Source organism: Misgurnus anguillicaudatus, chromosome 5 (genome assembly GCF_027580225.2).
Source record: "Misgurnus anguillicaudatus chromosome 5, ASM2758022v2, whole genome shotgun sequence".
Taxonomy (NCBI): domain Eukaryota; kingdom Metazoa; phylum Chordata; class Actinopteri; order Cypriniformes; family Cobitidae; genus Misgurnus; species Misgurnus anguillicaudatus.
Window position 1 is genome coordinate 38,147,404 of NC_073341.2, and position 15,023 is coordinate 38,162,426.

General features: G+C 37.2%; 2 protein-coding genes across 2 annotated transcripts in view; one reads left to right on the forward strand and one right to left on the reverse strand.

Annotated features, from left to right (window-relative positions):
• Positions 1–5,207: 5,207 nt before the first annotated feature.
• Positions 5,208–6,936, reverse strand: cldn5a (claudin 5a). Its single transcript, XM_055167321.2, has one exon. The coding sequence runs from the start codon at positions 6,603–6,605 to the stop codon at positions 5,958–5,960; it is 648 nt and encodes a 215-aa protein (XP_055023296.1). The 5' UTR covers positions 6,606–6,936; the 3' UTR covers positions 5,208–5,957.
• A 572-nt stretch (positions 6,937–7,508) lies between these two features.
• The window catches only part of LOC129413607 (septin-2), a 39,536-nt gene continuing 32,021 nt past the window's right edge, over positions 7,509–15,023 (forward strand). The window contains exons 1-3 of the mRNA XM_073868134.1: positions 7,509–7,657; positions 14,295–14,344; positions 14,423–14,520. Of these exons, the coding sequence (XP_073724235.1) occupies positions 14,318–14,344; positions 14,423–14,520 (125 nt within the window). The 5' untranslated portion in view covers positions 7,509–7,657; positions 14,295–14,317. The remainder of the gene's footprint in view (positions 7,658–14,294; positions 14,345–14,422; positions 14,521–15,023) is intronic.

The window sequence follows — 15,023 nt, forward strand, 5'->3', positions numbered from 1 at the left end:
AGGCACTTATTTTGACAAGACGCGTGATGCACTCAGGATCTCTCGATGCGCAGAACACATATTTTTTAATAAGGAACCACACACATGACGGGCTACATACATGTTGTGATGAACTTTGCATCGAGCACACTCGAAAAAAGAAGTCACCGGCCGCCACTGCTGTGTAGCCAATTATTTAAGTCTGTAAACAATTTGGTGTCTTTGTAATATCACAATTTATGCAACCCAGTTTAAATGTTTAAATATCATACAAATTATGGAGAAATAAATATACATAACAAAAGCTACAAAACTGTATTTGTTACTGGGTTGGTACTCTCAAAGAACATTGAGATCTTTATAAAGTCTTCAAATGTTCTTCTCCTTGCATGGACCATAATGACTTGTAGCATGTTTTGGTATTTCCATGCGTCATCTTTCCTTGATTATGATGACACTCCCATTTTTAATGCATAATAATGACCCCACACACATGCCCCTCCTCATTTATTTCCTTCCTGTTTCCTGTTCAGCTGACCCCAGTACAGGAAGTCTGATCATTCTTTTGCTCTATTACAGTTCTGCATCATAATCACATCCAAGCACAACACAGCTTGTTCTTGTTTGTTGATTAACATTACATTGTGCCAAAAACATCAGCATTAGTAGACCAGACCTTAAACCAAAATTATGAACACATGTTTTCAGAAAAGCTAAGATGATCTGAAATCATTTCTGTACTTGTGGCTGTTGCAAATGAGCTGAAACAGGTGTCATGAAAGGTGTGAATAATCAGAGTTTATCATTGTGTGGTAATGATACTTTGTTTCCGGTCAGATTGTTTGATTGACAGAGCGAGCGTGGACACTCAGTAATCTCTCTCAAAGGGTGTGAGTCAGGGTGAGAGGTTGTTAACAGGGAATCGTCGCTGTGGCAATGGTGTGGGTGATGATATCACAATTGGTCATTCATGGGAAGCGGGAAATGACATTTGACCTTTGTAGTGCAGAGGTCAGCACAGTGTGTGTGTGTTTGTGTGTGTGTGTGTGTGTGAGAGAGAGAGAGAGAGAGAAATAGAGAAGGAGAAAGTGATCTTGTGTATTTACGTTATAGCCACAACAACCATAACTTTATTAATCAACCTGAAGGAAATCTCATGAAGTTCCTACTTAGGTTTGGTTTAAAAAAAAAAATTAAAAACTTTTTTCTTCTTATGTTATCTGGAATTGTAAATAAATGAGAAAAATGACTTAATTTGTGACATACGAGAATAGAGCTGTTAAATTAATGTGCATGAAATTATTCAATCTCAGAAAAATTATGAATATCTGAGTTCATTGTTAAATTGATACACTGGCAAATCGCAGTTTGAGATCTCTAAAGAATAAAGTCTGTCAAATCCTGTACATTTAGATAGTAGTCTTCAATAGTTCACTATATATTTTCATTGGTCTTAAGAAGAAACAAATGTGTAGCTAAAGCCAAAAATACATTTTATTGAATCAAAATTATAAATTTTCATCCCAAAAATAATTATGTAAAGATCATGTTCCATAAAGATATTTTGTAAATTTCCTACCATAAATATATCAAAACTTTACTGTAAAACATGAAAACCTCATTAAGTTATGTGTACTTACTCTTAATATTTATGTCAAATAATCACGGAAAGTTTTAGATATTAAACTCATGTTTGTAAGTTTCCAAAAAGTTAAACGTAAAGTTACACATTGTCTTAACGACTTGTGAGTTGAAACAAAGCATATCTTCAAGTATACTTAACTCACATTTTAAGGCAGCAGATGAACTTTTGTTTCTACGTTTAACCAGCTTGAAATGTTTAACAGTGTTTGACAACTTTAAAGGAGATTTTCTCAATATTTTTTACTTTTTTGCACCCTTAAATTCCAGATTTTCAATTAGTTGGCCAAATATTGTCCTATAGACGGTTTCATCGGACGCACGTGATACACGTCTGGATCCGAACCTTACTTCCGGTTTCGTTTTTTTAATGGTCAAAGTAGTTGCTAAACTGATCTCCTGAACAAATGCCTCGTCAAAAATAACAAATGTTTTGGCTTTCTATGTAATCTATGTGTTGTTGTTTTGCTTGTTATATAAATAAACTACGTTTGAAGTACTTTGTTGTTATTAATTATTAGCGGAGTTTACCGGAAGTTACTGCGGACCGCGACAGCCGCTTGTTTATGTTGTTACTGCTGAAACCGTCTATATGCTAACAAATCATACATCAATGGAAAACTTATTTATTTCAGTTTTTAAATAATGTATAAATCTCAGTTTTAAAAAACTGACCTTTATGATCAGGGTGACAAAATAAATTACATTTGTGATTTTTCTTAATGTAACAAAAATAATTTGATTAAACTATCAGTAAGCCATTTAAGGTTGATTGATTCTCATGAAAAGTGTAATCACAGTAAATTGTTGTAGTTGCCATGACACCAAGATGCCTCAGTTATCTCTTGTGAATGGTACTGCTCTTCCTTTCATCCCCCAATGAGTCTGTGTAGGACTCCCAAAGAAATAAAATAACTTTAAATGAGTACTCTGTTTAGTGCCTAATTCAAAAATCAGGTGACATGATGACTGCCTTGATTTTACTGTGAAATTTAACCCTGGACCACCAATTTTTATGAACTTTTTGAAAATCTGGAATTTAAGGGTGTCAACATTTTAATTTTAAGAAAATTGCCTTTAAAGTTGTCCAACTGCGTGCACTGACAAAAATAAACGTTTTGAAAAATCTATAATTTGGACCTATGGCTATACAAATATATCCATAAGTCTGGTTTTGTGGGCCAGGGTCACATATTGTTTAAATCTGAAATATCTGACTACTTTTCTTCAATAATTCTTCAAGAATTCTCTTCAAACGTTGTTGCTTTATTAATTAAGTGTTAAAATGAGTCATCAAGTTTCTTTACGCAGAAAAAACAAACAAACCTTGTATGAGTTTTATCTTTCTGTAAAAATAAATAAAAACTAGCATATTTAAGGTTACACACAAACCATTTTTACGGCATCTGTGTGTGATTTGTTTATTTGTTTGTTTCAGTGAGTAGTTTTTGTTCTTTTCTCACATTCTTGTCCCTCATTTTACTCCCGTTTTCTCCCCCATCTGTGTCTTGGAATGTCTGCCGACGGGTCGTTCATTGTATTCATCCATATGGCCACATTATGGGGTCCCGTCACCAGGCAACTGCAGGTTCTTTTGTGGTTGCCATGACGAAGATTCTTAAATGACGTCGTGGCTGCCCCCATGCGCCTCTCTTCATTATGGATGGAAGGTCCTTTTAAAAAGTCTGGACACCTCCCCCAAATACCCTCCTAAACTCCCCACCCAAAACACACTCGTTACAGCCTCGTAACCTTCTTTGCCTCCGGAGGGTGACTGGAACTAACAATCCCACAATGGGATTAGAAAGCACTGCTGTAGATGTTTATACAGACTATATTGTGATTGACACTTGGAAAAGTTTGGGGGGTACAAATCTGTTAACAAACTTATAAACTACAGAAATTTTACACCAAACAATTGCCTTTTACACTATAAAACTATGTTGTCAAATAATCTAAAATGGTTTTATAACATCTAAAGATTTTTTGTCAGATATGTTATTTAACATGACTGAATCCACAAATGAAAGTACATGTAATGAAAACTTTAATAATTTAATCTCATCTCTATGATTTTCGAACAACGTAAAAATAAACTTGAATTGTTTATTGGTCAAGTTAACAGCTTACTGACCTCTGCTCCTAAACGCAAATGGATTTAAAAATACAGTTTAATACTCCAGGTCCAATCCAGGTCCAATACCTTCAAATTCAAGGACTAAATGTGGGGACACATTTCAAGTGAGATCAAGGTTACATCGTGTTACCTTTTAAGATACATTGTTACAGTTTCCTTTTGAGGGAACTCGCGCTGCGTCACTGCGGTGACACTTTAGGGGTAAGTGTGTCTGAATGTAAATAATATAATATATAAAAAGTCTAGAATTTTAATGATATTATCCTACACTACACAGGGAATAATATGAATTTTTTTCCAGAAAACTTCTTGCATAAAATAGATTCAAGCACTTTCAATGCCCTGTATCTATGTATGTATATTTTCAAAAACTTTAAAGGGACCCGTGGGAACCCTGAGTACCAGTTAAAGGAATAGTTTACCCAGAAACAAAACGTTTGAACCCAAAATTTATTTTTTCCTTTAGTACTCAATCTCGATCACCATTCAGTAATCAGTAAACCCAAAACACTATTTTTTTTAAACTTTACATTTTAAAAGGACCAACGTTTTAAATAACTCCACTTGTCCTATATTTTAGGTAAGACATTTGCTCCTCTACTTTCTTGTTATGGACATCGCTCAGGACTTTCATCAAATAATGAATTATATTTTAATTTGTTTTCCACCAAACTATTCTGTATGCCTTCAGGACACTTAAAATATACAGCACAAGTCGAGTGAAGTTATTTGTTTAACATGTTTTGGGTCCTTTTGAAGCTTAAAGTGGTGGTCACCATCCACTCCCATAGTAACCAGAAAACCCAAAACAGTTTTTTAAACTGTTCTCCAGAACAGTAAAAGACATTGGGGATGAGAGTGAGTAAATAATGACAATTATTTTGGTGTCATTATTGTGTTCCGTGTTACATTGCACAACATTATCTAAGGACACTTGTTCTGCTTTTTTATTCAAAGTGTCTGACCGGTTCTTGTCTTCTGTATTAAGCAGTAAAAGCAGGTCAGTTTTCCAGCACAATCTAAGTGTGACTGACATGTTTTCGCTGCTATGATCAGCCATATGACCAGCTAAGCCTTAAGCATGAAGATTTTGGAGACCTTGGGTACCTAAGTTTTACACTTTACTGACCTGACTGTGCACTTTTTATTTATTAACCTCTCAGTTCTCAGATATTATTTTAGTAAACTTGACATCTGTAGAGCTTGTCAGGTGAGGTCTTTAAAGTTGCTATGTTTACCAAATTAACTAATAAAGAAAATTCTGTTTGTAAATGTAAAGGACAATACTGACTACAGATAAGACTAATTATACACCACACAAAGACTGGCATGAGCACAGGCATGTTTTTTTTTAACTATAAGTATATATTAGTGTAATTAAAGCCTTCATTTAACCTGAAATATACAGAGGTGTCATAAAGTGTGTTAAACAAAAATACAAACGCTCACGTTTCTGTCAAAACTGTAAATGTTTATTCCAAACAACATTCATTCAAAAACAATTACAAAAGTTACAAAAAATAAACCCTTCAGTCACTGATGAACTTATCGTAGCAATTTGAGAAAACATTAAACATAACCATCCATAAACTTTTAATTCCTCAAGGCATTACTGGCAGGATAATCCCAAAACAAACATTTTTCCACAGTGGACATGGCATGATGCCGCTCTGCTTGTTTCTGTGTAGCCTTGTCTTCATGATACTTGAAGCATCTCAGTATGAATGTTTTTTTTTTTAGAAATGACAAAGCAAGATTTGCAGTCTTTATAGTTTCCAGCTGTTTCTCCCCGCTGACAATTCAAGCGTTGAGTCTGTGTAAATGTGCAGAAGCAGAGGTTCCTATAGATTTACACACAACTGAAACCTCTTCAGGACAATGAACACATCAGTAAACATATTTGATCCTAACAGTTATACCAACTCAAGGGTTTTACAAACTTTTACAAACTTTCTGAGGTACCTAAAAACCTTTTTTCTTGGTTTAGTCAGATCTCTTGCATTCTTTTTTGAAACAGCACATTAAAATAAACCAAGTTGTTCACATCAGCCAATCAGTAGTCTAAAACTGGTCAAATTAAACTTATTTTTTTAAACAAACAAAAAACAACCAAATATCTGCAGGTGGTGCAACACACAAGAACTTTTTGTTGTCTATGTTGTTGTCTTTCATCAGTCCAGAGCGCATCATCATCCTCATTTCAAACATAATTCCTCTTGTCATAGTCCCCGTTTGGCGTTGATCTTTTGTTGGGCGCGTATTTCACAGAGTATCCAGAGCTTCCAGATGAAGGACACGAGCAGCAGAGTATACTGCCACCGATCAGCAGCAGCGCGCTGGCCGCCCAGCCGATATACAGCGCCCCGCCGATCTCCCGTTTCTTGGCGGTGGGCACCTGTGGGTTGTAGAAGTCGGAGATGATGTTGTTGGCCATCCAGCACAGGGGCACCAGCACAAAGATGGCACTGATGATGTAGATGACCCCTCCGACGTTCACCACCCGCGCCTTAACGTTATCCTCCTTGATGCAATTTGTGCACTGCGCGCCGGCGATCACCACCATCAGCCCGATTACGCACAACACGGATGAGATGACAGTGAGCGCGCGGGCTGCCTGGAGGTCGTGGCCGAGAGCGAGCATGGAGTCGTGTATCTTGCACTGCATCTGGCCGGTGCTCTGCACGGCGCACGACATCCACAGACCGTCCCAGATGGTCTGCGCCACCACGATGTTGGCCTCGATGTAGGCGGTCACCTTCCAGGTGGGAAGCCCGCAAGCGGTCATCTCCAGAAGCGTGCCGAGGACGCACATGGACAAACCCAGGATCTCTAGTGCCGCTGAGGCCATTGCTTTTGCTCGTAACTTTCCTTTAAATCCTTTCGGTGGCCGGGTATATCTGCGCACCCAAATCCAAAAGTTTGGGAATCTTTGTTTGGCTTTGGTACCAGGATTCAAATCTAATCTATTCTCTGAAAAATCTTTTAAGCAGTTTTTGTATTTGAATTAAAAAATTTTCTTTTTAAATTCTTCTATTCAAATTAGTTTCCTTAAGGATTAATCAAGAAAAAGTAAAGAGTCTGTGTCAGGTGGACAGCATCAATGCGTTCTGTCTCCGCTGTGACTAACGGACTTTTCCTAGACTGGGAATAAGTGGAGTGGAATAATAGCTGCACGCAGAGAGAAGGAGGGGTGTGTGTTTTGTTTAAGACTGAAGTGAAACTTTGGTCCAATCGCATCACAGAGCATCAGTTGCTCGCCAATGAGGATGCGGTCTCTCTCTCTCTCTTTCTGTATGAAGGGTCACAGAAAGAAGAATCACACTTTTGGGGTCGGTTATGCTGCTGTTTATTATGTTATGTACAATAAGTTTCTATTAAAAAAAATCAAATGTTTAGATATGCTCAGGCTACTTAAAAAAATGCTCTCGGTTGTTTATCATCAAATAAGATCATTAAAATAAATATAAAGAAAATCGAAATGTTGCATAAATTAAAGCGCTAACTAAATCCATATTAAAGTGTTTAACAAAAACAACATTGGTTTAATTTATTAATAAAATAAAAATAATTATTTATGTTTATTTTTGTATAACCTTATGCGTGTTCAAACACGCACTGTCGAGCCCTTTGGGCAAAACATTTAAGATCGTATTGAAACTGTGCGCCATCTCCGCCATCTTGGCTCTAAATCGCCACCTGAACGGCCGTCGTCAACGTCACTACTTGAGCCGCAATGGCTTCTGTTGCGCAGGAGTCGACATTCATCAGTAAACGGGCATTGTGGGATAAGGGCGGAATTGTAGTGGTTTCCGGATTCCCTGGATTGGCCTGCTGGAAAGAGAGAAATCAAGGAAGGTGGAAAAACGACAACTTTTTGTGTTTTATCTAGAGTTTTAACAGGTAAGAGATTCTGACGAGTAGAACGTTAGTCGAAGTTGTCCCGCGTTTCTGTCCGGAAGTGATGAATCAATCAAGCCTTTGAAAATGTTATTATGCATCAACTCTCAGTGTGACTGTAGTTATTGTTGTGTGTCAAAGTTGGTATAAAGTTACACTGATATAAAATAACAGGTCGTATCAGTCGATGCTTTGTTGCAGACGTGTTAAAGTTGTTATATAACACAAATTTCTGAGTTAGTTTGCAGTCGGAGTGTAGACGTGCTCTGAATTCAGCACATTATCACGCAGGGTGTGGACGAGGGAAGCCGTTTCAACTTCAGATTGAGTTACTATTAAAATTTACTCAAGGTTATCTTGCGTTTTTCTCATGAATTTGGCATCCTGCGTTTTTCTCATGAATTTGGCATCGAGTGAGTTTTGTGACCTGTTGCTAAGAGGGAGTTTGAGGGAGTTTTAAAAAATGCATTGGAGTTGGTTTAATAGATATCTCTCTTTCTAAAACACCTTTTACAACTACTGACTAATCCATCAGACTTGCCACTTTTTCTGCTGTATCCTCTTCAGACCCTGCGTCCACTATAATGGACATCACGTTTTGTGGCTCAAACCAATAAAAAAATAAAAATGGTGATTAACCAATTAAAAATAAGGCACACTGATTAAAAACTGGAAAATCAGTCTGAAGGGGTTAAAGACAATGGAGTTAGATATTATAGTTAAAAATGTAATATAAACAAAATGTAAAAATCTATTGTGACAACTGATATTTCAGTATGGAGCTCAGTTGGTACCAAATGCCACTAGCAAGATTTAGGGTCAGTTTCCCGGACAGGGTTTAAATATAATCTAGGACTAGGCCTTAGTTATTTTTGGACATTCAAGTAGTTTATACAAATATTCCTTACAAAAAACAATAAAACTTAGTGAATACATTTATCATAACAATTTGAGGGAAACGATTATTTGTTATATCCCCCTTTTCTTTGGCTTGCCTTGGACGAACATAATGATCAATAATTTGGGGATGTTCCTAAGCACAACTATGGTGCATTTCCATTGAATAGTACCTCAAGGGTCAGGTCGTGTCTGCTTAGTTCACTTTGGCTTGGTTAGCTTTTCCATCGAGTTTAGTGCCATTTTGGAGTGGGAGGGATTAAGTCGCCTTTCCACTGCATACGACGTTCGGAAACGATTTGGAGTTGCCCCCTAGTGGCAGTCGTAATGTAGGTTCAGTTTAATCGTAACATGGGAGAGAAGCTCATTCCAGCGCAAGAGGCTTCATTCTTACATTTACCATAGTGGAATAAATAATGAATGCAAATGAATAAAAACAAAAAACACCTATGCATATATGACATAGCCGGACAGAACATATAGAGACGAGATTAAAATAATAACAGATACATATTAAATTATTAATGTATTACTTATCAGTAATCAATAGTTTTTTTAAAGGATTCAAGTGTTACTGATAAAGTTAAACAAAAATAATTAAATCATTTTTAGCTCTAACAGTGTTTGGATTGGAATACTCTGAAATACATCACATCCGCTCAGCTTATCGTATGTGGTGTAGTCGCACAAGTTAACTTTTTTTTAACGGATCCACATGTCAAAACGGATCCGAAAATTACGTATCCGTAGACGGTCGGCACCTTACGCAGCCACTTTGCGATTTTCCGTAGGAAATAAATGACTTACGGTTTATCAGCCGTCGTGTGTAGAGGAAGCAAGAACTGAAAATTAAAAAAAAGCTATTTTATGCACTCTGACTTATTAACATAATGATCTTGCTGTATTTCTTTAATGGGCAATTTCAGCGCAGGAAGTACAGTGGAAGTCCTTATATGGGCACTTTAACCGGAATAGCGTATGCACACACCAACCAAGAGCTGACACGAAATCAACATCACCAAAAAGTGTGTTGTTGTTTGTGAGGGAAATTTAAGCTTGTTCAGTTGTTTTATGGAAACAATGGATGTAGTTTGTGTATCTGGGGTAGTTGTGAGTAAGTGTTTGTTTAACGCTGGGTTTTGTTGAAATGGGGGGTCCCAACCGGGTCAAGAGTCGCAGGCGGTAAGTAAAACTGCGTAAAATGTCTGTGTTTTGTTTGCAATCGTTGCGTAAGTGCATATAATGTAAACGACACGAACATGTAGTAAATCATAAGTTATCCAGAGACGGTAGGATAATGTTTTGTGTGGGTTGCTTGCTCGTGACTCACTCCGTCCATGCTAAACCTTAAAGGGGTCGGGTTTATTCGGAAAGTATTGGGTGATCTATATTTTATAAACCTGATAAAACTAAAGACTTTTGGATGTATGAATGATGAAGTACTAGTCTATAGGTACTCAAGATTAGGGCTGCAACGATTAATCGTGTGTCCCATTAAAAATGCCTCTGAAATCGATTCAGAATCGATTCAAAATCTTGTGCGTGTACTTTGGCATTTGGTCAGTAAAAGTTCCTCATCAATCTAAAATCATTATGAGTCGGAGTCGTTTATAATGTGCATTTAAAAAAGCAACACTCGTTAAACAAAATCATTCAAAATATTCTTAAAATACCTGACACAATTTAAAGAACAGCGATATAAATATTCCTATAGACATTTCCTGGAATAGTATTTGTAATGCTACTTGTTCTGTGGCACAAAGGGGGTTTCTGCACAAGAGCGCCCTCTGGCTTTGGGATATGCCGGGATTTCACCATAATTCATTCATTGAGAAAACGCACAATTGCACGATTAATCGTTACAGCCCTACTCAAGATTAACATGAGATAAGCAGAAATAGCTTGTGTTATGTGAGCTTTAACATCCATAACGTCCATGTTAAACTAGAAAAAGACATCAACTCAAATAGTTTTTCTTTATACATAATATTTAAGATTGTTTTTTGTTTGATGTTTTTAATTTATTGGCTTTTATTTTAAATTCAATTATTTCAATGTGGTATCCTATATATTTATGTATGTCCTAATGCACTATTATTTTGAATAGGATGAGGGTATTATGATAAAAATGGGTAAAACACAAAATTAAAAGTTTTCTGCTTAATACAACATTTACATTTTCAATTCTCAATTTGTTGTTTAATCTAAAACAAGAAACATCAGAGTTCAACAGCTCACATTTCTCAGCTGATATCTTTTGGCTCATGTAAAAACACTCCTGTTAGAAATCCCCTATTTTATAATGACTCTGAGTCTTGGCAAGACGAGTGACACATAAACAGGATGGGTTTCGAAATTACCTCTTTATAATGAAGGAACCACGAAGTGTTTCACTTCCATTTTTTTTGCTTTTTTATAAACTTGAATAGCTTGCAAAGTCAATAGTCTGTGGGAATTATTGAGACACTACGACGAAATGCTTCATGTATTCAGACTTGGAAAAATGTCTTGGCAAGAATCACTTTTCCTTTTGCCCATTTTAAGGATTTAAACAAACCTTTAACCTACATCTGTCCTCCTCACTTTCTTTCACATCTTTACCCTCCCTTTCTCTCTATTTATCACGGCTCATCTCACGCTCATAACTCCTGTCTTATTTCCGGCCATGATTGAAAGTGATTCCGTTCTTTGTCTTTTGGGATCATTCATCAGTGAGTTTGAGCGGAGCCGCTCTTCAGACTTGAATTGATTTACAGTCTGGGTCATGAGGCAGCAGTTCTCACTCGTAAACTGAAGTGTTGCTTTGGTTCAATCTCGTTCTGTTCATTCCTAAAATGCACTGCTGTTATTGTGACCGGTCATCCGTCAGTAACCTCAGCTTTCTCCCAGCAAAAGTTTTCTGACTGTATATTCCAGTCACATGTCTCACAACAAGCTTACGATCCGATAAGCCCGGTCAGGAATTCTGTTAATAACCTCAAAAACATTTTCCATTTATCGTAAAAACAGCAAATCTCTTTAAGTCAAATCACCACCTGCACTCGTATTCAGGAGTGAGGCGGTGTGTGAAAGGTTGTGGGTTTGTAAAATCACATTTTGTTTAAAGTGTATTTTCCCCTGTGGTGCCGCTCATTTTAATCACTGCTACAATAATGAGGCCATTTGATTAATCTGAAGCCATTATCCTTCCCATAATTCCCAGCCAGCGATAACAAGACCTCCCAGAGAAGTGTGTGTGTGTGCGATTAAATGTGCATTGCTGACATAAACGCCCTGAATCTGACATTTACTCTCAATTAGTTTCAGTTTATTTCAGAGAAACTCTTGATTTTTCTTCTTGGCTGGGAAGTAGAAACACTCAAAATTAATATCTCAAATCCATCAATTTTACAGCTGTTACAGTGTGGACTTGAACCCCAGCTGTCACTAAATTACATACACTTCCACCTGAACCCTATAACACACTTCAGTGTTCCTGTAAGGTTAATGTGTTGGACTTTTCATTTGTAGGAGGGGTGAAAATGTAGGAAAGTGTTTCCAGGAAGTGAAAAGATAAACATTATTGTTCGTTCGTTTTCACTCTCTCTCTCACTCTCTCTTACTTTTCATGTCGAACACACCCCTGCTTATCAGAGATGCATGTTCTCCATCAACATTCAGCCCAACGCAGTTAATCTATTAAGATTGTATGAGTGTGATGATGAGAAAGATTAATAGCCCATTTGACTAAATGAACCCCATTCAGGGTGTTGCCAGAGGCCCTATGATTGGGTTTGGTCTAGGGCTGGGCATTTTTAGTGATATAACATTAAAAAATATTCGAGCTCATAAACTAATATTCGTTTATTTAAATGACGTTAATTAAGAAATGTTTTTGGACGTTTTATGTATTTTTCATTTTGTCATAAATTCATAGAAGGCTTATAATTAGGAAATATCCACAACAAGCTATTATAATCTGTGTATATTATATACATATACACTCACCTAAAGGATTATTGGGAATACCATACTAATACTGTGTTTGACGCCCTTTCGCCTCCCAAACTGCCTTAATTCTACGTGGCATTGATTCAACAAGGTGCTGAAAGCATTATTTAAAAATGTTGGCCCATATTGATAGGATAGCATCTTGCAGTTGATGGAGATTTGTGGGATGCACATCCAGGGCACGAAGCTCCCTTTCCACCACATTCCAAAGATGCTCTATTGGGTTAAGATCTGGTGACTGTGGGGGCCATTTTAGTACAGTGAACTCATTATTATGTACAAAAAAAATTTGAAATGATTTGAGCTTTGTGACATGGTGCATTATTCTGCTGGAAGTAGCCATCAGAGGATGAGTACATGGTGGTTATTAAGGGATGGAAACAATGCTCAGGTAGGCCGTGGCCGCCCAATTGGCACTAAGGGGCCTAAAGTGTGCCAAGAAAACATCCCCCACACCATTACACCACCACCATCAGCCTGCACAGTGGTAACAAGGCATGATGGATCCATGTTCTCATTCTGTTTACGTCAAATTCTGACTCTACCATCTGAATGTCTCAACAGTAATCGAGACTCATCAGACCAGGCAACATTTTTCCAGTCTTTACTGTCCAATTTTGGTCAACTCGTGCAATCCTTTAGCTGTTGTAGCCCATCCGCCTCAAGGTAGTGCGTGTTGTGGCTTCACAAATGCTTTGCTGCATACCTCGGTTGTAACGAGTGGTTATTTCAGTCAAAGTTGCTCTTCTATCAGCTTGAATCTGTCGGCCCATTCTCCTCTGACCTCTAGCATTAACAAGGCATTTTCGCCCACAGGACTGCCGCATACTGGATGTTTTTCCCTTTTCACACCATTCTTTGTAAACCCTAGAAATAGTTGTGCGTGAAAATCCCAGTAACTGAGCAGATTGTGAAATACTCAGAAATACCGTCTGGCACCAACAAACATGCCGACCTCAAAATTGCTTAAATCACCTTCTTTCCCATTCTTACATTCAGTTTGGAGTTCAGGAGATTATCTTGACCCGGACCAAACCCCTAAATGCATTGAAGCAACTGCCATGTGATTGGTTGATTAGATAATTGCATTAATGAAAAATTGAATATGTGTTTAGGTGAGTGTATACATATACAGGCTGAGTCAAATACTTGGTGTTTCAGGTCGGTCGTTAGTACGAATTCAGTACTGTTCAGTACTACAGAAATTATAGTATACATAATATTATACCCCAACCCCAAGCAGGATTGAAACTTTTAGGAGTAAATACTTAAAAATACTTAGTCTGTGATCTAAATTGCCAAAACAATCAGAAATACATACAAATTAATGTCTGTAAAATACATTACAGGTGAAGTTAAAAAGACTCAAATTAGCAGTAGCCTTAACCCTACGGTGGCGCATTAAAAAACAAACATTCGACTAGCATTTTTTTCTATTCAAATTATTATTGCAGATCAAATATTCGATTATTCTTCCATTTGTGCACATTCATAGTTTGGTCCATCCATATTACCCTGTCAGGGTTAATTTAGCGATAAACGGACTGTCCATTAAATTTACTAATTTTGGTTGAAGAATGCAAAACTATAGAGTCATAAAATAATCATAATGGTTAATAGCCATAACATATTTTTTTACTTAAGTGTGTCATTAATGTATTGTTGATCTTTCTAAAACAGTAATGTGTACTGTAAAGTGTAGACCACTAAAGACTTAAGTGATACTTAACTAATGCTGTTTTTTTGTGTTTAGTCTTGTCATCTGGGAAAACAATCATGTCGCAATCTGGAGAGAAAGGAAAGGTAACCTGGATATCTTGTCTTTTCTGAATTATGTGCCTCTGTATTATATCTCTAACACATCTGATGTGTGTTTGTTAGTTTCCTGATGCTGCAGGTTATGTCGGCTTTGCTAACCTCCCCAATCAAGTGCACAGAAAGTCTGTGAAGAAGGGATTCGAGTTCACCCTGATGGTTGTAGGAGAGTGCCATAGAAACACACACACACATTACGCAATCATACATTTAGACATACACACATTCAATAAGTGTGTTTACATTAGGGCTGCACGATAAATCGCATGTGATATCATGCGCATCTCGTCAGAAATGCCGGTTCCTTGATTAGTAGTAAATCGCCAACACCTGTTTTCTGATGGAGCGGCATTTACTACACAGAGCCGTAATTCACTGACAAATCACATTAACTACTAATCACGGAACCGGCATTACTGACGAGATGCGCAAGATATCGCATGCGATTTATCGTGAAGCCCTAGTTTACATGCACAGAATAAGCAGATAACTATCAAAAATCTGCTTATTATAAACCTGTTTATATGTATTTTCATGCAGAAAACTGCATTTACACAGGATTTAAAAATTTGTCAGTTTTCTTGCAGGCATTGACGTCACTGCCTATAGTACAGAGTACGTCTTGTCATTCAAAAAGCCGGCAGGAGATCTGTCTAAATCTATACTG

Excerpts from the sequence above, each read along its gene's own strand:
- cldn5a (XM_055167321.2), bottom strand. The coding sequence starts at position 6,605 with ATGGCCTCAGCGGCACTAGAGATCCTGGGTTTGTCCATGTGCGTCCTC.